A 25,512-nucleotide genomic window follows, 5' to 3' on the forward strand; every position below is an offset into this window, starting at 1 on the left:
TTTTCTACAATAAGTGTTTTGTATACAGGTATTGCTCAAAGAGGAATGTGGTGTGTATAATTATGAGCGTGTGTTCTTATGGGTGCATATGTGTTTGTGGGTGTGCATGCGTGTGTGTATCGTGGGTATTAACAGGGATAAAGAGTTGGAAGAAAGCAAGGCTCTGGCTTGCTGCAGCTCATGCCAGATGTGATGAGTTGAAAGTGCTGCTCACCTTCAAATAAGCAAACGATACACGCAGAAAGGCGCCGAAGGGCTGTAAAACTATTTTGGCAATGCTCCGACGTTGGAGGTCGCGTTTGAGGCATTTTTATGCTCGAGTGTTGCCTTTAAAGCCCTTGACAGGTTACATGATTCCCTCTGAGAGAAAAAAAGAAAGACGATCTTGTTGATAAAACTGTAGGAGACAACAGCGAAGCTATCATGTGAGGCTGTCCAGACTACTTTGATGTGGTCTTGTGTGACACCATCTTTCCACCCTAATGTTTTCAAGGTGCTTCTAAGAGCTAGCATGGACTCAAAGGTCAGACAACAGCAGGCTTTTAAAAGGCCGAGCCTCTGCTATATGTACATTCAAGCATGAAGTCATACTGAGAGAGCACAGGTTAAAAGAAAATGGACACAAAGGTGTTTTTTAATGAATTGTTTTAGGGTTTTCTACTGTGACCAGGAAGGGAAAGTACACCTACACAAATTGGCATCCACCCTTTTTTGGGCCTGCTCCGTGGGGAAAGGGGATGAGCTATCGCGCTTCTCCTATTCTTGGGTTGCCCTGGATGTTATTTCAACTCTCTACCTCCTTCCCTTCAGTCACCCCAGGGTGCTGTGAACCCAATCCCCTCTTGTCGTCTGCAGCCGGAGCCCAAGGGGGGAAGCTGGCTCGGCCCGGTGGAACCCAGCCGTGCGTGTCCCGGGTCGGGGGTCTAGCTCTTCTCTTTCTTGGGCGATGAAACACAAGTGGCTCTCAGGGAGACGAGAGCGGCCGAGGGGAACGCACCACCCTGAAACTGTGTGTACTGTTTTCTTTATCAGGGGCTGATTAAATGACTAGAGATAAAGACAGAGAAGCTCAGTTACCATCCTGTTTCCATGGTCTGTATTCAGAGATGCTGCCAAGCTTTTAAAGAATCAACTGATTGCTGATAAATTCATTTATTTGTCTGGCAGCAATTACCAAAAACACAGAATCATGTTTGGACTGATAGCTTCTACTTCATCTTTGCTGTTTGTTTTGTTTTGTTTTGGAAATCAAGACCACACTTCCCAGAAGAAGAACGAAATGTGCTTTCTGTCACACAGATAATGTTAGCATGCCAACATTAGCGTTTAGCTCAAAGCACCACTGTGCATAATTATAGCTTCACAGAGCCGCCTGCATGACTGCCCTTTTCTTTTAATCTTTGCTTCTTTTTTTTTTTACTTGTGAAATGCTGGATAGTTTTTACATTTGAGGGCTTCTAAAACGGTTCAAATGAAACAATCTGGAAAGTTTAGAGGGGAAAATCACCTTGTAGCAGAACTGCTCACAGACATATGATCAGGGGTCTCATAAATAAACTTTACTTGTTTGCCACCACCCATACAAGAAATGCAAAGTGCTTTACAGCAAAGAAATGACACGCAGCAAGTGCTTAACATAAAAAAGGCAGAATGAACTTAAAAATTGGAATAGAAAACAAATAATAATAATACATTAAAAAATATGCACTGCTCCAGTGCATCAAAAGCCAACAAAACGGTTGGCAACCATTGCAGGGAAGCAATCCATCTGCTTTCCTATTGGCAGCCGATGCGACGATAATTACTGTCATGACGTTACACGTAACACCTGAGAGGACAAAAACTGAGTGAACAAAACAAGCAGAAGAAAAGACATGAACAGATCTGAGAGAACTGAATAAAGCTGGGAGGAAGAGGAGGATGTGTGAAGGAACAAACGCTCCTTCACACGAGAAATCGATCTCCCGCCTCATGCTGGCAGGCACTGCCATGCTTTCATGCACCTGACTGCCTGGTTATACCCAGTGCCCATGCCAGGCCTATACCCTTACACTGTTTACGCAACCTACCCGAACTCTCCGCTGCACAAACGGGGAAGAATCACCTCCATCTGTACAACACATGCTCGTCTCGTAGAGAACAAGGCTTTATTTGTCTTATACCATTCTTTCACACTTTCAGCTCTCCCCAGCTTTTGTTCTCTGCTCTGTCTTCCTCCTGCTAATACTCCACCCCTCCTTTGTTCTTTCTTTCTTCTTTCTCTGTGCAACAGTCTCTCATTGTTTTATTACATCTCAGAGAAAAGTGAGCAAAGCATAGAGAAATGAAAAGGGTAGCTTTGAGAAAGAGGACATCAGGGAGGGGAAAAGATCAAAGCAGACAGCGCTGATACATGACAGCGTTTGATATTTTCTTGTCTTCATATTAACTGCTGTTGTTGATGATGTGTGCTTTTAATTAACAGTTAATGAAGCACGCCTGCTTTTACCGACTCTTCCAGCTGTCAAGTAAAAAGTAGTCCCGGGTATAATACTTTCTCCTTTTCGCCAGAGCTCAGTGTTTGGCCTCCACAGTTTGACACTTCCTTCTGTTGTATCACAGCCCAAAGCCCTTTAGCTCTATCCATCACTCACATTCTCCGATTCAGATTTAAGGAGGTATAATAGCGGAGTGATGTAGTCGACAAGAGTGAGCCCTCTCGGTTCCAGCACCTTGTCATCGGCACCTACTCAGGCTTCAGACCTGTAAAACCTTCAAACAAGCTAACACTATTGCTAGCAAACAGCCAGGATTTAACGCACTTCAAGGTCAATTGCTGCAATGCACACACATGTTGATAAATGACATTTTCTGAAACATAAAAGATCTCTCTGATTTCTGTTTCTTTATATTGCTCCCACTGCTGCCCTACCCCTTTTTTTTCTGTTTTCTTTCCAGCGCTCACTAATGAATTTTTGGAGGGCTCCACTCAGATCGCAGGTTCCAAGACCATCCGAGCGCTCTGCTCCTTCCAGCTTTGTTCTTATAAAGCTTTTATTTAATTACAATGGGAGTTTCTCACGCATGTGCTAGAGGAGACGAGGAATAGAGTGAGAGGAGAGACCTGCAGCAGTAAACTATGCGGTGAACGGTGTCGATGTGAGTTACTTTGAAAAGGCCTGGTTGTAAAAGAGCCAGTCGGTCAGAGTGAGTGGAGCACTTCAGCATGAGAACACCCACTCTGTCACTCAACACGAGCATGCGTGCGTGCACGCACACATATTCGCACATATGCATATACGTGCACGCACACACACAAACGCACACAGAGGGAATGTTTGCATTTTTCCTCTCCCCCTCTCCCCTCCTCTGCCTCTCCCACAGTGATTGACATGCTCTTTCATTCAGCTCAGCACAAACTCTGGCTCCATGGTTACAGCTGAAGAGATGTTCTTTCCCCAGGAGACAGACAATATTGAAATAACAACTCCCTTAACAACACAACCAACCACACACACACACACACACACACACACACCCTCCCTTCTTACCATGCATCCTCTGCTGCACTCACCCTCCGGTCTGACGTGTCTGGCACAGTTTGCCATGTAAAGGAAACTACTGGAGCTGGCAGCATTACAAACCGCCTGGCAGGTGTGTGTGCTCTGCCAGCTCCAGACCCTGACTCTGCCCAGGCCCTGCTCTGGTGTTTCTCTTGGAAAAACCCTCGAGACATGGCAGAGAGCCCTGTGGGTCAAGGACTGGGGGCAGTGGCAACTTGCTGGCATGGAATGGGCATCTGCAGAAGCAGAATTAGCTACTGTGGCTAGTTAGCCACCAGACAGGTATTAGCCTCTCTGCATCACACCTAAGCATGACCTGAAGTTCAGAGCAATAAAAGAGTCTCATGTGAGATGGAAATAGAAACTGGAATGAGGTATAGTGCCATTACTCAAACAGCAGGGGGCTTCTGGGTTTGAGAAGGCTGACACATAAGCTGAGAAAAGCACGAAAGTCATATTTTGAAATGGTCACAGGTTTGATTGAGACCCATTCCTGGATGATGGCAAGGCGACAGCGCGGCGCTGAGCGGAGCATAAAATACACTCAATGAAACGTGGAAAATAATAAATAAGATCAGACTCAGTTCTTGGTTTCACAGCGAGAGGAAGGGCTCGGGATCCGACGCTGGCAGAGAGAAGAGAGGAGGATGGACGCTCTTCTGAAGTGAAAGTGGATCAAGAGTGGTGCATGAGAGTGTAATATATGCCGTTAGCTCATCAGCCGTCTCTTTGCATTATGAAAAAAGCACGCTAAAGCCAAAACGAGCTGACGAGACTGGTTAGCAAACACAATGACCTCAGGGAGAGAGAGAGAATCACAAGGTGGAGCTAAGAGCTTGGTGTGATTATCCCAGCATAAAGGTTACCTGGAGTTGAAACATTCAATATGCACGATATGGGCATTTATGATTGCAAAAACATAACTTAATTGCGTGAATTACGACGTAGACTTTTGACATCGGGCTCAATCAGTTGTGCAGCTGTATCGGCCTTAAGCTGCTCCACAAATCATCCGGCCTTGGATGCTGACGTTCTCGCTGCAGTATTTTCCAAAGCTCTAGTCAGGTTTCTTGGTAATTAGGATCATAGTCATGCATCAGACTGGTGTGGGTTGAAGATATGATGAGAGGAGTCACTAATCAAGTCAGCTGAAACTGTCTTACTGGGCGCAATGTAGATCTGTGTGAAATCTGCTGTCCACAGAAAGAACAAAAAAAAACTTCTCCTATAACACACCTCTGGATCCTGTAAGAGAGCTTAAAGGTGATTGACAACTCAGTCCCAGTTGCGAGGCCAGTCAGAGGTGGCGTGGGATTGTAGAGGGCGGGAGCAGGGAGGTTAACTCCTCGTGTCTAGGACAGCTGTGGAGTCATTGGGCTGGCTGGCGGCTGCACGCTATAAATTCCCTCTAAAGAGGGTTTACTTTTGATTTTAATGGGTGCTGTAAATTTATGGCACCCTGGCCTGGTGAAAGAGAAAGAAGGGTTATTTTTAAAGGGTCTCTTTCTCTTTCTCTCGCTTCAGCTCTTTCTCTCGCCCTGTTTTCTGCCTCCTTCAGAGGAAAGTCAGTGGAGTTTTGCCATGTCCTTTGTGGTCTGCTTTTACCTGTAGTCAGCCTGTATGGAAAGTGTATGAAAATATCCTGAACGAAATGAAAACGCTGCAAAAGAACTTACATTTCACATTCAGGAATAACGGCTTCATTGTATATTAAGGTCACATTATATTTTTTAAAGAGGAACAGTGGCCATGCTTGCACAATTTCTCCATTTCTCCCTCTTCATGGCAAATTCCTCTCAAATGCAGAGCAGAGAAAACTCAGTTTGTGGATGCAGAGAGTAACGGCACCCTTCCTGTCTTTCTGTCTCTCCCTCCCTGCAGGTGCTGTTTGCCTTGAACCAGACACTGCTGCAGCACGAGGGCGTGCGAGCAGGCAGCCTGCAGGGCTCGTACACCACTGAAGACCTCATTACCCACTACAACTGTGGAGACCTCAGCTCCATCATCTTCAACCACGACACCTCACAGGTCGGTCTGTCCCTTTAGATTTTGGACGACATTTACAATCATACCTTTGTAGCTCCATGTAGATTTAAAGAGGAACTTGGAGCAAGGCGGACGTGCGTGTACACATGGCAAGGTGAACGAAGAACTACGTCTTATTTCATTACAGTCAATAAAACATTACACAATGGTGATACTCGCTTCAGGAGGATTATGCCAAATTAATCACACCTGTGGGGGTGACGTCAGAGTCGTCCATCGTTCCCACGGTCCTACATTCCCCAGTTCTACATATGTCCTCTCCCAGGGTCCTATGTTCCCAGGGTTAGGGTTAGGGTTAGTGGTTGTTAACAGAATATTGAACTGGGAAACATAGGATCCTGGGAAAATATATGCTCCCATGACATCACCCCCTGCACACTGTGTGTCTGCTGTGCACCCACACACTCACCCTCTTTCTTTCAACTAGTGTGGAAAACACAATCAACAAATGATGAATGGTTCAAGGTTGACTTTCATTATGAATCACGTCAACATACTGTATGTAGACGTTTGTCGTTGGTGTTGTCAGGTGGAGTGAAGCTGGTCCCTGGATGTAAAACATGACTGATGATGTCAGCACCCTCGGTATCATATGAAATGATATTTTCCCTCTTGCATTCACTTTACAAGGCCAACCAAGTCTGCTTTAGTATAAATGTTGTTTCAGAGGTTTTTTTTCACTCTGCAAAGGATAAAATTATTTGGAGTGAAAGAGATTCTTTGTTTTGTTGAACAAAAGGATGGTAAAGTTTCTGAGACAGTATAATATTCACCAAAAATGCCAGCTACTTGCAGCTTTAATCCAAAAACACTGGTAATGCTATTCAATAACCCAATCCTGTCAGACCCTCGATTTGAGTTGGCAACCCTCTCACAGCCACTTCTCTGCCATTACGCTATCGTCACTTCAAACTTTTAGGCTTGCACATCAATTCCACAAAACTGCACATTGCCATCTTAATCCCCTCTCAACCTCAAGTTACTTGATAGTCTGACACTTTAATAGGTCTGACTCGGCCGTAAATACACCATCCGACCTCCTCTCACTTTGTGTTTCCTAACATAGCCTCTGCTCCTTCAGTGATGGCCTCCTCATCACTCATCACATCCAGCTCAGCTAGCTGTCAAAAGACCACTCAATATATAGCAGGCGCACATACGTCAGCACAGCGCGCAGAAGCTCTCGCTCCGTCTCCAACCTCAAATGCAGATTTACTCGAAAGTCCTCCTCATAAGTCAATTATGCTGTGTCAACGTCCCTCGCTGATCCTCAAGTCTCATTAAATCTAACACACCATGTAACCTCAACTCAACGCTCAACTGCAGAGATTCCACATCATTTACACTTGAGGCGCACGCAGCAAGAGAAAGCACTCATGACTTACTGTTCAGAGGCTTCACATCTCACCATGCCGCTGTTGTTAAGCCTTGACAGAAGATACAGATCTCCCTTTTTTTTCTCCCCCCGTCTCCCCTATTATCTCTGTCTACCCATCTCCTCTCCGGGGGCCACGAAGAGCTTGCTAGCCACAGTTTCACCTGCAGTCGTCTCCTGCACGAGCGCTTTAAATCATACCAGTTCACCCCTGCTCCTCGTGTCATAATAACATGTATTAACATTCCCCAGCACATGCTAGAGCAATCAGATGCCTGGCTGTGGTGCCTGCTTCCTGGTGATCTATAGCAGGTTTGTGCATGCGTGTGAATGTGTGTGTGTGTGTGTGTGTGTGTGTGTGTGTGTGTGTGTGTGTGTGTGTGTGTGTGTGTGTGTGTGTGTGTGTGCACTTTGAGGGCCATAAAAAAGCAGGTGTTTTTTGATAGATTAGGACGTAATCCAGAGGCCTCCAACACCCCTGATGCTCTACCAGTTCAGTCTTTATCATATTAGTAAGAGGCTGATGATGGGCCTCACAGCAGAACCCAGCAGAGGAGTGCAGGACATGTTATCGCTTTTCAACATTCAAATGGTCCCAAATCTATCAGGGATAGACACACAAAAATACATAGAGAGAAAGAAGCAGATTAAGAAAGAGTAATAACTTACAAGCAAGGTTGAAGGTTTAGAATAAAAACTCCCTGTAGACAAGTTGGAATGAAGCAACGTCAAAGATCTAAACTGCAATGATCTGGATTGTTTTGTAAAATGAAATTTAACCCAAATACCTGATTATTCTGATATTTGCAGAGGAATTGATGCAGCTTCAGGAAAAGGAAAACGACAACACAAGAAAGGAAATGAAAAGAAATGTGAAAGAAATGACAGCGAAGCGTAACAGAAGAAGGAAAAGTGACTTTAAAAGAGCCAAAACATGAGGAAAGAACAGGAGAGTAAGTTGCTGGCAAGACAGACTGAGCAAGTGAGTGCAGAGCGATACCGGTAGTGAGGAAGGGAGGAAATATCTCCCTGTCACTCCACATTTCCTGAGCAGGTTGGGATGCAAAGCAGCTAATGGCCTTTGCTGTGATAAGTTATCTACATTTACCGCGACACTCCCACCTTGACCCCTCTCTGCTCGGACACTTTTTAGTCTCGTCATGAAACACTCATGCAATCCTCACTCATCAGAGTAACGATGAAGTACTCCACCTCTCTCTCTCTCTTTAACTTATTGCTCCGTATTCATCCAACTTTGCTTCATTTTACCAATGAATCATGAACCCCTACCTGTCACTCCGGATGAACTCAGGTCATTAATGCTGAAAAAACACAGATACATACAAGGTTTCTGTCTACTTCTGTCTTTCTAACTTACGGAAGCTCATCATAAAAATGGAAAATGTCCAAAAATGTCACAGAATTTGGAAAATCGTGATGAATTTCAAGCCAAAATACATCTGAACTGTTTCTGTAGCAGCATGATAACAGGGCCACACTGCTGAAACGAGAGGTAACCTATCCCAAGACTATATGACAAGATGTCACCTTCCTACACACTGGCATTACCTGAGTGCATGCACATTTGCATATGTTTAAAAGAGTAGCATTGCACTTAATTATAACACTGTCAGATTTGTGATAAAGTAATTAAAGTATTAAAATCGATGCAACAGAACCAGAGATATGATCTGGTTTTATTCCACCCTTTCCATGTCAAATACCGGGGCCTACATTACCCACAATGCATCTCGCCCCCAGCTGTTTATTTCAGAGTTTTGGGCTAGCTTCAAGCAGAAATGAAGAACAGGCTACAGATGTCTGATTACCTCACTTCTTACAAACTCCACACCTTCAGATTTTCAAACTTGTCTTCAAACCATCCAAAGTGACATCACTTGAGGCGATTTATCGGACGTCACGCGGCTCCCTTTGGAGACACAGAAAGCTTTATGCAACATTTTCTCACACATGCAGCAGTGCTCCTCAAGACCTCTAAACTATGTGTCAAATCAAAGGAGTTCCTCTATAACACACATCACAAATGAAGGAGATAAATAGCCGATGAAGGTGCGAACCTTTCAACCGTTATGTGAAACAGACTGAAAGAAGAGCAGCCAGAGGAGTGTAAGAAAATGTGTCAGATACAGATTCTGGATGGATGCTGGAGAGCAGCACCTTTTTCACATGTGGTACAATAAATCCGCCCATGTATGCAGTATTCACACATACACACACATGCACACACACACACTGATTTATGCACCATTTGCAGCTGTTCTACTGTAGTGTCAACTTGTAACTCAGTTTTCGACAGCAACTGTACGTATAAATGTGTGTTCTTGTCACACTCAAATACAATTCCAGATCAAACACATCTGCGCGTGTGCACTCCAACACACACACAGACACAAAAACATGCCGTAAAACTAAAACTCAAATCTTTCCTTCCGACTTGGGAAGAAAGACTGAGAGCTGGGTAGCTTTACGTGTACTCCTGATCGTATGAGACAGACCTGTGAAGTCAGGTGACAAAAGACAGGGCAGAAACAGAGATCCCACTGGAGCATTAACAGGGAGAGGAGGACTGTTCACAGGTCAGTTTGGATGATAAACAACACAGAGGCCCATTGCACCCTCCTTGCAGTTACGAACCAATCCAAATGAAATTATTTGTGCATAATATTGAGCTTTTACCCAAATATGTGTATGCCATATGCTGATTTTCAGGAAGCAGAGGGCCAAAAATCTACATTTAATATGTAAAAATAAAAGCATTCATTTATATCGTAAAGACAAAGTGCAATAAAAGTGCAATGGACCAAAGTTGGAGTCCGAAATCGAGATAAAAGATCAAAATCAATCTTTTCAAGTCCAAAATAAGAAAGTACAACACATGGAAAAGAGTTCCAGCGCCACAATCGCATAAACAGTCCTCAGTTAAGAAAAGACGTATTTATTACTGGCAGCAAACAGCATGCCAGGAAGAGGGAACAGACCAAAAGGACATGCTCTGGTGTATTGGGATTTCACCTATCCCCAATATTTCATATTTTATTGCATATATATCAAGAGAAAGAGCCAGAAAAAGTCAAATACAGGTACGGCAATACCCTGACAGGAAGTGGAAGAACTAAAGACAGAGAAAGTGAGACTGTGCGCGCGTCTGAGTCGGACAGCAAAGACCCCGATGCCAAACCCCGTCTACCCCACCGTCGACCCCCACTCATCCTCACAGATTAACAGCCTGCTGAACCCACTGATGCAGCCAAGAGTGGAAGAGAGCCAGAGTGGTCTGTCTCTGCCTGTCTGGCTCTTAATAAATCACACAGAGCAATTAAACACACTCTCACGCTGGTGCATGTACAGTACGTGCGCACACACATATGCACACATTAGCGTACACAGTGGCATCTCTTTTCTCTGCTCCTTCTCCTTCATTAATGGATGCCTTCTCATTCAAAAAAGGCCCTACATATAGCTGAGCACAGCAGCGGTCATTTTCTCTCAAGCATCCCGTCACAAACACTCGCAGTTGCCAGGTCTCGCACTCACACGGGCGCACACATTTGCCAAGTTGTCGCCAACAACCCCATTCAGTCCCCCTCTTTCATCCATGTCATTTTCTGTCGCTCCCCGTTTCTTTAATGTCACTTCTCTCTTCATGTGTGTTTGATTCAAATGATTCATGATCGTTTTATTCTGCTTTGGATTTTTTTCACAACGAAGGGTTTTAAACTTTTTCCTTTCTCTCCGCCTTCCTCGTCCTCTCAGCTGCCTCACTTCATCAACAGCTCCCTGCCAGCTCACGACCGCATGACGGCCCAGCAGATCGACAGCTACTTCCGCCAGGAGCTCATCTACAAACGCAACGAGCGGATGGCTCGCCGAGTGTCCGCCCTGCTGCAGAGAAATCCCAACCAGACGTTCTTTTTCGCTTTCGGCGCAGGTAAGGGAGTCTCAGATACTGCATGGGGGATGCTAAGATGAAGTGTAGCCTCTGAATCTCAGCCTCACCGCAGCAGCTGACCTTTAACCTGCTGGTTATGGGCTGTCTCTCTAAACCGCAGGCCAGACAATACGAGAATCCATCCCGACAGTCGCTCCAAGCTGAATCTCTACTTTGCATCAAATGAGGTCTTTCCAAATACATTCTGATTGGAGTTGAGAGTGTGTGTTTGCATGTAATTATGAAGTGAAAGAGAGATCAGGTTTGCTTTGGTTTGGAACTCTGATCCTGTCAGCACTAATGTGTGTTTATGGTGAACAATTTGCTCTCTTTCGTGTTTGAAAGCAAAGCTGGAGAAAAAGCAGGACAATAATAGTGCACAATGGTTCCCAGATCTCTGGCATGAAAAACTGTGTGTCTATACGTGTACACACACACACACACACACACAGAAGTCTCGATTACAGCCAGCTCCCACCTCAGAAATGAAGAAACCATGAGCTGTTTGTTTCAATTAGCATTCCTGGCTAATGCTGCTAATGTTTCCTGAATGGTGTAGTGTGTCCTGAGGCAAGTGTTTGTATCTGTGTTTGTGTGAGTGTGTGTGTGTGTGTGTGTGTGTGTGTGTGTGTGTGTGTGTGTGTGTGTGTGTGTGTGTGTATCAACATACGCATAAGTGTGTTTCCCCACAAAAGCAGGTGGTGGGCGGGTGTCTGTTTACTGTATGACTGTGTGTCTGAAAATGGGTGGTACTACCTTTAGGGTTTGTGTGTGCGTGCGTGTGTGAGGGAGTGCATGCAAGTGTGTGTGCGCGCCACAGTGTATGATTAATGCTGAATGCCTGCGTCCTTCCTCTGAGCATTTCATCTCCCTCTGCTCTTTGTGCTGTTTGGACAAGGCTGCCATCGCCCCATCCAGCTGCCATGTGTGTGCCAGTGCACGTGTGTGTGTGCGTGGACTGAACACTTTAAGTTAACATATGTACTAAGACTGTGGAGGAGGAATTAAATTGTGCAACAGCACTTAATTAAGTGGTGTTTCTGTGAAGTGCAGATGGAGAGGTGAAGGCCGAGGATGCATCCCTCTGTTGTTACACAGTGTGTTGATGAAACAGTGAAAGTCGTGTGAACCTCAGAATGCCAACAAAGCTGGTCCAACTCCTTAGGCTAAAAAAAGCACTGAGGACTTGCACTGTAGTAGGAAGTAAAGGAAAAATGAGCCATGTTTTCTATTATAGGTTGTTAGCAATGTTGTATTGTTTGACACATGCGCAGGCCTGGATGGGAGATGACAAGATCTTTCTAAGACTGACAGCTTGGAGACACTATTTTCGGCTTTGTCAAAACATCCTGAAAATACAGCGCAGTAATTTTAAGATCAAGGAGGTGTTACTTTACAGATAGATTTGATTTTTCCAGGATAGCATCTGTATCATTTGTATGCTAACAGGGCAAAGTTAAAACTTTGATGGAGCACTGTACTGCTGTGTGACAGCTGAGTTCAAGCTGAAGCACAGAGGGCAGAAAGTGAACATTAAACTGGACTGTGAGTGGGAGTTACATGATTAAATGTCTGAATCCCTGGAGATAAAGACAGTGAAAGAAACTGTTTTCCAAATCTGAACGTACTACCGCTGAGGCGCTTATGCCTAAATCCCCTTGCTAAAATAGTTTGTGAATATGTTTATCTGTTTAAATGTGCAGAAGGGCAGTGCTGAGAAGAAGACTGGCGCTCAGCCAAGAAGTCTTCTGTGGATAAATATGGACTGTGTCTGTGGCTGAGTCTCAGAATTTGCCAGGTTACATTAAGCAGACTACCAGCAGTTATGATGACAGTGTGTAACTGTCACTAGTCTAGATAAAACTAACTTTTCATCCCTTTCTGCTACTTGCATTGTGAATTTTTATCATTTGGGATCGAAGCGAACCAACAGGTCGCATGTCGTGCCACGTTTTGCGCTTGTTCTCATTAAAATCGCTGCCCTCTGCTAAACGTTATCACATCAGGAAGGCGGCCATGTGCTGGCTTTCCCCCGTCCAACCTGGCCTGGGCAGACTGGAGGTGAACATGTGTGTCGGGTCACCTGCCAGCTGCAGCGTTGTGTGTGAGAGAGCTGACAGCGAGTGTGAGGTGATAAGAACCATTACAGTTACAGCCTGCTGGGCACACACACATACACGCATACAGTAAACACAGACGTCTCTGTGAAGGCAGAGCAGATAGCAGTCAATGAGGGCCAGATTTACATGAAAGAGCAGGGAAAATTCATGCTGCACGTTCATCCAATTTTGCACTCACAATCTGCATGTAATTAGTGTCTGATTTACTACGGCAGAGGCTAATTACGCAACTAGTTACTGGGGCGGCCTTATAGGTTCATTCAAGGAGAACTTCGAAGCTCAAGATTGAAATCAAACACTAGTAATAAAAAAAGAAGTATATATGAATTACAACATGTTAAGGGTATTTCAAAACATTTAGAAAGACTGCAATTGGACTATTACTGGAAAAAAAATGCTGATCAAAAGATAATTTTGGTAAGGTTTGTAGCAGTATTGAAAGTCATTCAATTTACTTCTATGGAAATAAAAAAGAAACTAATGGAAACCCAAACAACCCCAAAAGGAGAAGGCCTCTCTAAAGATGTAAGCCACCCACCGTGATGTGTCTGCTCGTGCCAAAGTGGAGTGTCAGCACAATCAACGTCAAATTAAAATTTCAAGACCGCAGAGTTAAAACTTGTAACTAATTCATTGCAGAGTTGTATAGAATAGAGGATATTAAGACTTTTCCATTACATACCAGCAAAAACGTGCAGCTGCTCTTATAGTGACAGTCCGTAAATCCAGCTGAACATCTGTCATGTCTCCGACCAGTGGGTTCAATCCTCCTGTACGTAAAAAGGAGAGAGATGAACTTTGCTGATTAGACACAAGTTGCGTCTCCGATGACAAACGGGGCTGATTTACCAAAAACAAGACGCAAGAAGCTTAATAAATCAGCCTTAATAAAGTCTCTCCCATGCTCTAATCACAACGCTTCCCTTCTCTCATCCATTATTTCTGTCTTTCGGACGCTGACTCATGTCTTTACGGTCCTGTAACTGTCCCTGCTGGTCCCAGTTTCTCTTTGGCCATAACCAGCCATGAAATTTTATCATCCAATGATGCCAGGATGTATTAAATGATGGCCTGGACTCCCAGAAATCTGACTGTGTTCACTCTGCTCTTCAAGATATTAAAAAAAAAAAAAAACTAGTTGTGGAAGTGGTCAGGCTTGCTTTGTCAAAGCAGCTCTGCTTATAGTCTGATTACAATCTAACCGCAATGCGTATTTTGAGTAATGAGGAGAAATAAAGGGGGCAGGAGGTGTGAGGGTTAAGACTGTCCAGACATATTTTAAAATAAATACAGCCTGGGGAGACGTAGAACAGCCATTTTCAGGCCAAATGTGGGCGTACAATAATGTGATCACATAAAATCCAACCTTTATGGTCAGATCTCAAAAATCACATTAATATGACGTGTGCAACTGCAGGCGGTGGACTCAGAGCACATGGCTTATTCTTGTGGATTATAAAATGGAATAATCATAACGCGGTCCTGGCGCTGTTTGTCCAAAGATCTCTCTGTTGCTCTAATCCTCTGTTTGTGCCTATTTACGTCTGTGTCAAGTGGCTGTTTTTGCGTTTATCAGGTTGCATTGCTGCCATGAAAAAGATAAATATTAATGACCCCTTTAGCTGCCTTTCCCTTGGACCCCTCACTTCCAGTCTGAACCCTGTCCAGAGCAGCAGACGGAAAACAGGACTGTCGGGAAAGAGCCGGGGCAGCGCTCGGGTCAAGGCCCTCTAGAGTTACCGATGTCGTAGCCCCATCCAGGAGTTTTTTCACAGGGTAATTAAACTATACGGCGTGTATATAAAGTGGCTCAGGCAGGAAATCCATCTCTGCTCAGCTCAGCACCTTACCTCCCAGCCTCCCCGCTTCCTCTCGCTGTACACCTACACCTTCCTGTAGCACAAGTACTTTTATGTGCAAAATGTATGCTTTTGTACTTGCTAAAGCAGTTTCTTTCGTCCCTTTTCTTCCCTCCTGCACACATCTGCATGCACACACATGCTGTAACAGACATTCTTTATTTTCCTCACTTTCACCAACAGGTTATTAATACAAATTACAGAGCTAAAAGAGCTCCAGCAGGCATAATTGAATTACCCCAGGCGGTATAAAAGAGACTGACTGAGCAGCTCCATGTTGGGCCAAGATTTGATGATATTGATGGTCCACAGAAGCAACTCAGTCAACTTGAGGCTCTCTGTTTCAGTCGGTAATTCGGAATATATTTTGAATGGCTGAATTCTTATCCAGTGAGCTTACATTACCGCAAACCTACAATACATCAGTAAAACTCCACTAATCAGTTTTTTTTTATTGCCAATGTATCAAGTGACTACATGTAATGTTAAAGAGGTCGCTCGCAGTCGAACTTTTTCACTCAGCTCCAGGCAGCTATGAAGCCTAATTTACAGATGGTTCATTCGGTTTATGGTCGCAAGTCCCAAAAATGTAACATATGGTTAAGTCTCACTGATTCATATGTTACGTCGTCTCACGATCTGCCTTTTTCAAGCAGCATCAGCAGTTTGTTCAGCAAAAAAAACTCCCGATAAACCGCTTTATGCTAACAGGCTAGCAGCATTAAGTCAAAGTTAGCGACTAGCTAGTGAGGAAAGCTGGCAGCTGAAGTCATTTGGGTCAGGAGTTAGCAAGTGGAAGTCAAACTAGAGCTAAAAGGAGGCTGAATATTCAACTTTCATTCACATTTCTTATGTAGCCAGAAACATGATGTCGAATGAAAAGTTTCTCTGTCTGCTGGATGTGTAAGATAACTATTTGCTAACATCAACAACTCTATAACGCAGGCTGCGTATCTGTCACCTTGTTTTGACATTTTGCAAAATAAGCCAATTTGCTTCCTCGCTGAGAGGCAGATGACAAGATTGATCCCACTCTCGTAGCTGTCTCTTAAATTTGAAGCTACAGCCGGCAGCCAGTAAGCTAGCTTAGCGCAAAGACTGGAAATGAGGGGAAAATGTCAAGCTATTTCTTTTTGGCTGATGTGAGCAACATTGTGTTACTGATTGAATATTTATCTAAAATTGCTATTCAGCTTTTCCATTTTCTTTCCCTCTGTCTCCTCGCAGTCTCTCATCCTGTTCCTTTACACCACTGTGGTCACTGCTGTTCACCATTACTATCAGCATTATGTAATTGGGACCAATCATAGGCACCCACTGTAGCATGACGTGAGCGTTCTGTGTGAGGCCAAGTGAACGCATCACTGTTTCCCCTCGGACAGAATGACACAGCAACACCAGATGATAGCAGTAAAGGGAAGGCATGCTCGCAGACGCACGCATTGGACACTTGTTCTGTTGCTAATGCAAACACATACAAGCCTCAATGCACTTTTTTCCATCACTCACGCGGCAAAATATGCATTCCCATTCGCCCACCCTCTCGATCACACGCAAACAATAAACACACACTGCCATTTTTTTTATACACATGCACGCACAGTTATCAGTTGGTCTGGGGAGCGCTGCGAGTGCAGGGGCGGTGTGTTGTTGGAGCTCTGTGGTGTGCTTCAGCAGGTTTTCATTTGCCAGTTCTCTGGCTGCCGCTGCCCGGCCTTATTGAAAACATCCCATGGAATTTCCTGACACTGCCACGGCCTAGACACCACTTCACACACACTTTCACGTGCGTCTGTGCGCGCTCGCGACGCAAAAGTCATATGATCAGCAGAGATATTTATCAGCGAGAAGAGTGGTCACTGTCAAAAAAGCACATATATGTTGCAGTGCTGTTTGTTTTGAAGTTTGTTCTGCTTTGGATCTGTTTGCAGAAAGCTGATTTCTGTGTGTTGTGTTCTGCTGCACAGGCCTATAATAGTCCATTGTGCAGGCAGAGCAGGCCCATGTGTTTTGCAGTCGTTTGTGGTGTTGCGGTGTTGAAGTGACGACTGAGGGAGAGAGTCTGCTTGGCGTGCATGACACTTTGTCTCCGTGGCTCTTCCTCTCTTAGTGCATATCTGCTTTTCTCAGCCCTTTTTTTTTTTTTCATATGTCTGTCTTTATGTTTCTGCCTGCACTCCAGTTTGTCTTTGCCTCTAATTCCAGTCTATCTGTCTAAAGCTGCTGTCTTACTGGTCTGTCCCACTCAGTCCCGTCCACTTTCCGCTGTCTCGCCTTTATTAAACTGATGGCGTCCCTAACTGCTGTCCAGCTCTGTCTCTTCACGCCGGCTCCCCCTCTGCATAGTGCAGAAGCATTTATGATGTGACAGAGATGCCGTGTATGTGCGTCATGTGTTGTCCTCTGTGCAGCAGAGACGGCAGATATAGAGAGATATTATTAGTGCTGTCCTACTGACAGTTTGAGCTTAACACACATTTAAATTTATTTTTAAAAGGAGTGCGGTTTGGCCTACAAGCCTGTGTTGTTTGCTGCAGGGTGACAGCGAATGTGTGTCAGTGTACAGTGTGCAGTGCTTCGGTCCAATACAGGGCTACTTCTGTCCTGCCACTATGATAACAATGTCCTTCACAGCAGCGCTACACCCATCTCTTCTCACTTACACACACAAATACACACATATGCTTGTCTTAGTAACTCTTCTGTACGTACCACTTGTCTCAAAACACTTTATATTAAAAGTATAAAAGCTTTAAATGTGTGGATTGTCTGCTTCATACTCACAGACAAATAAAGAGTTCCATCCAAGTCACTGAAATGACCTGAAAACACAGAAATGTTATTCTTCACTGTCTACTCCATGTACTTTTACACTTGTTACTAGTTTCACACACACGTATTTAACACTTTTATAAAGCATTAGAAAACCAGAAAAAAGACTTAAAGGTTGATTTATTTTTAAATAATAATTTGCTCCTAATTAAAGTGCCATTCAGTAGCATTTTGACTCACATAATGTTACTCTTTTCCCTTATGCTTTTGCTGGATATGTGACATTCTCTCTTAACTGCGTGTGCTTTTAAAATGGTAGAGAGATAAATATGAATATTGAGATAAATTTCAAATGAGCCCTGTCTGTTTGTGCACCATATAAGCAAAGAGGATCTGAGATGTTAGCATACATACCTTTTTATTCACGATAGCAATTGCAGTATAACAGCATTAGCTCTGTTGCGGCACCCATGTGAGGTTACGTTGTCTTTTAAAGGCTCAGGGATGTAACTGCAAACTGTGACTTTGTGTGAAACCGTCTTATGGTAACTCTTAACTACATTGGTTGGCTTCCTACCTCTAATTAAATCAGTACAGCTCATTAGCTTTGTCGAAGATTACACACTTCATTAGCAACTGAAAGAACATCTCTTAGCCTTTTTAAAGCCAGTAAGCTTAATGCTACATTTCATAAACACATGGATGTTTCAGTCTTTGTTGCTTTGATCTATTGAGCATTAACTTCATTAACTTCATGCACCACAGCACAAACTGTGCAGCCAAAAGAATACAAAGGTTCACTTCTTGAGACCTATAGTGCTGCTGGTTTTCCTGCTTGGTAGTTAATTGCATTCACCTGGCGTTCCAGGTGTAAATCAGATCCTGATTAAATGGTAAGAATGAAAACCAGGCCTCTGGTCCTGAGAAAGTCAGACACACATACTGTGCATACCATGGGCTGCATACACAATCACATACCTACACACTTACTTTTATCTCTGACCTCATGCCTGCTGGGCAGCATGTCTGTGTAATGTATGCCAGCAACACGCACACGCACACACACACACACACACACACACACACACACACACACACACACAACACACTGACACATGCACACAAATATGCGCTCGGTTAAAACACAAACACAAGGACGACGCACACGAGCGTTTGTATTTCACATGACAGGAGATGTGTGATTACTTTCTACCTGCGCACATGAAAACTCAGCATGCTTCTTTCTTAAGTGCAACTTTAACTGAAGGGCGGAGGGGAGAAAATGAACCGACAGCGAGGAATGAGAGAGATAAACGCCGCCATGAGACTGAGCTCCGCAAGGATGCCAAGGCTTCCTCCATCACAAGTGTGCACGAGAAAGGAGTCTTTCTCCACCGTTGATCAGCTGCTCCCTTCGCTCCCAGCAGGGAGAGACGGTAAAGACCACAGCTGACAGCAACAAAAACAAACAACTAGAGCAATTTTCACCAAATTTTGTTTGGCTCAGCTCAGCTCAGCTCCCCTCCCTTCCTCTCTTTATTTCTGTGCGCCTTTGTATTCCTCCTCCAACTGTCTCTCTTTCCCTCCCGGCACCCTTGTGTTTTTCCCTCACCTCACCCACTTTCTTCACCTTCTCTCTTCTCTCCATTAGAGCTTTGCAGACGGCAGTGGCAAGCTCACGCAGTCTAAATATTTAAACGTGGGGAGTCACTTTAAAGCTTCCAACACTGCGCCACTGAGCACGCCCTCCAGCCTTTCTGACATGGAGCGGTGTCAGGCCCACCGCACGCAGCACTCAGCCTCTGGATCTGACCCCTCACAACTCTCTTGATCTCCGTATTTGACCGGAACGTCAACCAGAACTTGGACGTGAACGGCCCCGTCGGCAGCTGTCACTCATAACGCCTCAGCACGGTGCAGGGAGACATACAGACGTCGTGCTGCATGCATAGGAACTGAAGTCATTATGGAGATGAGGAATGAGTGAGAGATGAGGGAGGGTGAGGGAAAAGACTGCCGTTATTCCCCTTCTGCAAACTCAGAGCCGGGCTGAGAGGTGGAATTTACCATCCTGCCTTTTTTAGATTTACACATCAAGTGAAAGCGGTGCTCTGTTTTCAAGGCAATGGTTCAAGTATTTCTGAAGTGCCGTGGGTAGTTGTTTCTCCGGCTCCGCTCTGTTAATCCAAAGGCTGCTGTGTGATTTATAGAGGGATCCCAGTACTGTAAAACTGCAAATGGAAATGCACAGCAAGGCGCGGGGATGCTGGGCTTGTTAAAATCCTTGTTGCATTACTCATATGTTGTTCAAGGAAAGCGTGGTGGTGCTACAGGATAAGTCCAAGAGAGAGAGAGAGAGAGAGAGAGAGAGAGAGAAAGAGAGAGAGAGTTTCCCCACATGCAGGTACACAAAGACATGCACAAGTAGAAAACACACTGGTTGGTTAACAGGTGGCCAATTAAAAGGAAAACTTAAATAAATTAGCAGAATCAAAGCAAAACAAAAGATGCTTCTATGCAAGACATGAAGCACCCTGAACTGTTTCATGAGTCTGAAAATGATCTCAACGCAACTGACCCCACGAAGTCCTGTCCCACTTGTCTTACGGTACATGTGCAATTACAACAGTGGCAGGTTTAAAGCCCCTTGAGGCGAGTTGTGATTTATGATACTGGGTTATAAGTAAAAAATGACGGCTTCAAAAAAAGAACTCACCACTCAAAATTCTCAGTATTTTTTTTTTTAAATAATGGGTCGACTTTGTTGGCTGAAATGAAAAGTGTCAACAGCAAAATGTATCGTTACTGCGAGTTCGCAGAAGGAAATGCTAATGCTAGAGCTGGCTGAATAACGGTTCAAGAAATGGTCAATAAAACTAAACACGGGGGGATTTCGGACTGACTGTGGACGGCAGAATTCTCCACCACCACCATCAAAACACCAAATGCAGGATTATTTCACGAAAGAAACGTCCAGTGGAGGCTTTTCAGGTGGCTCACGGTGGTCCAGCACCTCACATGTTAGTTTTTCCTTTCATTTGTCACCCAGTTTGACACCTACGCATAAAGTCACAAACATGTGGCGATGAGAGGAATTTTCCCCATCATGTCAGCCTGTGCACGAACGCACGCACACGGGAACACATTTCCAAACAACTCTACAGAGGAACACACCCTTGTCAACGATAAAATAATGGGGTAGGCTTTATTTTTCCTCCTTTTCACCTCACTCTCTCCATTTTCCCCTCATCTGTTGTTCAAATGGCTGGTAGGCAACAGCTTGTGTTTGTTTAGATCAACAGTCCCCAGCATGCATCCTGGCTGGGAGGAGGATGTATGTGCTTCTTGCCCTTCTCCTTCTCCAACTCCATCCAGTCTCCATCTATCCTGTCTGCGACCTTTCTCTTTTTATTCCCTCAATCCACCACTAAACTGTCTGCTTTACTCCCTTCCCTCATGCAGTCTCTCCTCATTTCCTTACTGTTTGTGCTCTGATTGCAGTTTTCATATGAGGTGGTCTGCTTGTAAGCCATGTGGGATTTTTTTTTTAAAACCACCAGTGTGCATCAGTTGATCCGTTGTTTACACAGTATAATTGCAAACACATTTGTTTGCGCAAAACTTAAAAATAACATAATTCTCTTCCCGTGAGTTTCCTTCATTTTTGGACCAATCTCAGTTTCCATTCTCCTCCTGCACTGCTAACAGCTGGTCTTTGCACTTTGGAGGTTATCCAGAAGGATGTAGAGAGGAAAGGATGAATCGACGTGAAGGGAGGTGCGATGAGTCTGAGCCTGTGATGGAGCGTGGGGGAAAGACGGCTGCAGAGATGGAAGGAGAAGTGCAGGCCCAGGCTGGTGTGAGTAAGGTGGTGCTGACATGGCTGGAGTCAAGCCCGGCTGGCAACCAGAGAGACATGCTGCAACGCCTCTTTTTGCAACACACACTAATGTGTTGTTTGCAACGTGCGCAAACTCCCAATGGAGGGAGGAGAAGCAAATAAACAAAGAGAGGATGGAAGACAAGCAGACAAGCGCAGATGCTTTACAGCGACATGATTAAGGCTGGAAAACCAGACAGATGAAGAGATAGTCCTGAGACGAGAGGCAGCTACAGTAAACACAGACAGACAGAGGGAGAGGTGGAGTACATCAAGTCGCTACTGTAAGTGGAAATCAGGATGGAGAGGTTATTAAACAAAGGAGTAACTGGGTCATTAACTCGGCTCTCGGGAGCCACATGAGGGGAAACACCCTGCAAGGTAGTGTACACACTGCAAAAAGTCACGGTCGCTTCAATCTATATTTTTTTTCCGAGCAAAGAACATTTTTTTCAAGCATATCTGCTTTATTAGAGTGATGACAGCAGAGTGGGAAGAAAGGCCGGCGGCTCGGTGATGTGTGAAAGTGGTTGGAAGTGGTTTGAAGCCACATTACCACAACTCGCATTGCCTGTGTGTCGGCCCGGGCCGCAGATCACAGATTAAACACTGTGATGTCACTGATGATAAAGACCGAAGCTGAGTCCCAATTCCATGCAACATATTGATTGTGAGCAGGTTTTGATCATGTAGTTCACACTGGAAAATAATACTTGAGTACTTACACAGCTTGAATTTGTTGATGTTTTGTCCCACCGATGCTTTCTCGTAACCCTGACCCTTTGCTTTATATTTTTTAGGAAAACATAATCGCTGCTGGATTATGCTCAGTTTGGGGTGAATGGTGGGCCTGCACAGTGCAGTCCAGCCTGTGGTTAGATTTAAGCAACAGAGCCTCTTTGATTAAGGTTACACAAAGATTTGGGTTTCGATTAAATGTTGATAAGTAAGTAAACACATCCTGTCTCATGCTTGAAGTCACTTTTGACTTTTTCATGATTTAACCAAGACTGCGATCTTTCCCTAACCTTCTCTGAATAAGTGCCTAAATATAACCATAAAAACATTAATCATGGAAATGGAGGAGCTGCTCACAGCTGCGAAACATCAAAACAACATGTGAACGGCGGTGATACAGCAAAAGGGGAAAAAAAAAAAAAATTAAATCTTTGGAATAACATTTTCTTTTCTCATTGTTAAGTTTAATTGGTGGTGGCCTTCCAGACTCATGTGGTCCATTTTCTGTTCATGTCTGGAGGCAGAAAAATACAGTACATAGAAAGGCATCTGAACAGTTTCTGTACGTTATAATTTGTTTTGCTCGTGATAGCCTCCACCGTTCCTCTTTTTCCATTTCACATAGACCCTTGTTGCTGTTTTTCATTTATTTGTATGCATAAAGTCATAGATGTCATCAGTCACTTGGAAGAATTCCCCACAGCAGCAGCAGCGGCGGCATGTTTTGCAGTGTGCTCCCGGTGTAGTCAACCTGCGAGCACAACACGCAGCAGGGGAGCGATTAGGAGTCAGCTGACCTCTCATTATGTCTTAGCTAATGGAGCTGTTTGCTGGGCCTGCTCTCTGCTTCAGAAGCACCACACTGTTTACTGTCTCGATACTCTACAAACAAACACACTAGCCCATCCTCGAGCAAACACACTCACACACACAGTTATGTGTATGGAAAGAGCTATTATCTCTGGACCCAGTCGCTCACCCACACACAGGGATCAACCACAAAAACACTCAGAATCAAACAATACACATGCCACTATTGTCAGATGAAAAGCTTGTGAATAAGCTTTTTCCAAAAGCCCAAATGTTGAGGAACTCAGACAAACATTTTTGTTTGTTTGACAAATTGTGCCAACTCATGGGGAACTGTGCAATCCCTCAATTTAAGTTCAAACAGGGAATTTACCAAATTTTGAGAAATGGTGGTTTTCACAATGAGAATGACAGTTTGTTTGAGTGTGTGTGGGAGCGCGTGTGCACAAGTGTGTGTTTGTAGCTGTTTGCAGTTTATTCGTGTCTTCTTTTAGCCCTTCGTTGCAGACAAAAGTGTTTGCATTGCCTGCCTGTTTGTTTGTGTGTACAGTAAGCTGTTTAAGGAGTGGGTACATGTTTACAAGAGCCTGGAAACAACAAATGGGGGGATACTGAAAGGAATACTCAGCAGATTTGAATGTTTAAAGAATGTCAGATTTACAGCAGGTGTGTCTTAGAAATTGAAAACATGTGGTCGTCTGCTGGTTGTGAAGGAAAACTACAATTTCATCATACAAACAAACACACGCACGCACACATACACTGCTCTGTCTGGGTGTGTTATGCATGACGGCGAAGCAGAGGAAATCAAGTCAGCACATCAAACAGTCAGCTTGACCTCACACCCGGCGGAACACACAGGAGGTGTTCTTCTCTGCCCTCAGCCGGCAGAAATTAATGAAATAGCTGCTTGACACAGATATGAGGGTGGTTGAATCTGTCAGCGTGCAGTCACTGAATGAGCTGACTTTGGCCCCTGAGTCTTGTTAGCAGAAAGGGATGAAAGAAAAGAGGGAAGAATGTAGAATGCAGAGGGGAAGAATTATTCTTGGCAGTAATTTAGCAGGTATTTGTGTAGTGGGACTTTTCTGAGTGTATGCATTTTAGCAGTGATTTTTACTTCAGTATTACAGGCTGCTACCTACTGTATATGTCATGTGGTAACATAAATCATCCGTAGCTACATCTCCTGCAGTTTCTCCAGAAAATAAATGTGCCAAATATGGAAAATGTAATATTTTTCAGTAAAATAGGACTAAGCGAAGACATGCTAACTGCTCTGTGAGGCTGTGCTCAGGCACAGCGAGGTAAATGCTAGCACCAGCATGCTAACATGCTGAAAAATAGCAATCTTACATGCTGATGCTAAACAGATATACTGTTTATAATGTGCAGATATCTAGTCAGAAAACAAAGGAGAGCGAATTGAAAATCTGATGTTACGATGAAAAGATTAAAGGATAACCACCGTTATTACAATTCATCTCAAGGTGAACATGAACATCTGAGCCAGATTTCACGGCAATCCAATCAAAAGCTGATGGGTAAATACTAAAAAACAAATGTCAAACTTGTGACGGCACAAGAGAAAAAGTCATTAAAGCACATCGTCTGGGAGCTTAACCTGGCGTGCTATGCGGTTTGTTATACAGAACCATCGGGAAAGTCGACCATGGGAACTGTTTGGAAAAAGGCCAGGTACTGAAAAAAAATTCTTTTCAGGTGATTGGATAAACCATCTGTCATAGTCTATCCACAGCTAATTTTAACCAATCAGACCATATGACTTCACAGGAGAGCGAAATTCTTACCAAAGCCATTTGGGAGAAGAGAGAAAACATCTTTTGGTGGCATGGTGGAACAGGTGGTAACACTGTTGCCTCACAGCTAAAAGGTCCCGGTTCGAATCCCACTGTGGGCGCTGGTGGCGTGTCCTCCACCATGCCTTCAGTGCCTGCTGCTCAAGGAAAAAGGGGGCCTTTCTGTGTGGAGTTTGCATGTTTTCCCTGGGGTATCGTCCATAAAAATACCCCCACTAAAAACATGTAAGAAGATCACCACCTGACCAATGGTGACGACAAGGAACTGGTCCCTGGGCGCCGGTCGGCTGGCAGCCCACCGCTCCTGGTCCACTGTGGAGGAAGGACGGACCAAGGATGGGTTAAAGGCGAAGAATTAATTTCACATATGCATGGCGTGTGCAGTTTCCCCTCCCTAACTTCGCATGTTGTGTGTCAAAAAATTTCAGAAATAAAGGATTTCTTCTTCTTCTTTTCCATCGAGAAGAGCCTTCTGTTCTTTGCTTTTCTTTCAATGGAGTAAGTTACTCCAGTTCTGATAAAAACCAATGCTACAGCAGTATCTACACTAACCTCTTTCATCTCACTGTCACCAAACCACGGGCATAGCTGCCAGTAGTTG

General features: G+C 44.3%; 1 protein-coding gene across 1 annotated transcript in view; it reads left to right on the plus strand.

Annotated features, from left to right (window-relative positions):
• Window positions 1–25,512, plus strand: part of trabd2b (TraB domain containing 2B) — a 64,185-nt gene that overhangs the window by 32,641 nt on the left and 6,032 nt on the right. Inside the window, exons 3-4 of the mRNA XM_070961227.1 lie at window positions 5,424–5,570; window positions 10,738–10,912. Coding sequence (XP_070817328.1) covers window positions 5,424–5,570; window positions 10,738–10,912 — 322 coding nt within the window. The remainder of the gene's footprint in view (window positions 1–5,423; window positions 5,571–10,737; window positions 10,913–25,512) is intronic.

This window comes from Chaetodon trifascialis, chromosome 4 (genome assembly GCF_039877785.1).
Source record: "Chaetodon trifascialis isolate fChaTrf1 chromosome 4, fChaTrf1.hap1, whole genome shotgun sequence".
Classification (NCBI taxonomy): domain Eukaryota; kingdom Metazoa; phylum Chordata; class Actinopteri; order Chaetodontiformes; family Chaetodontidae; genus Chaetodon; species Chaetodon trifascialis.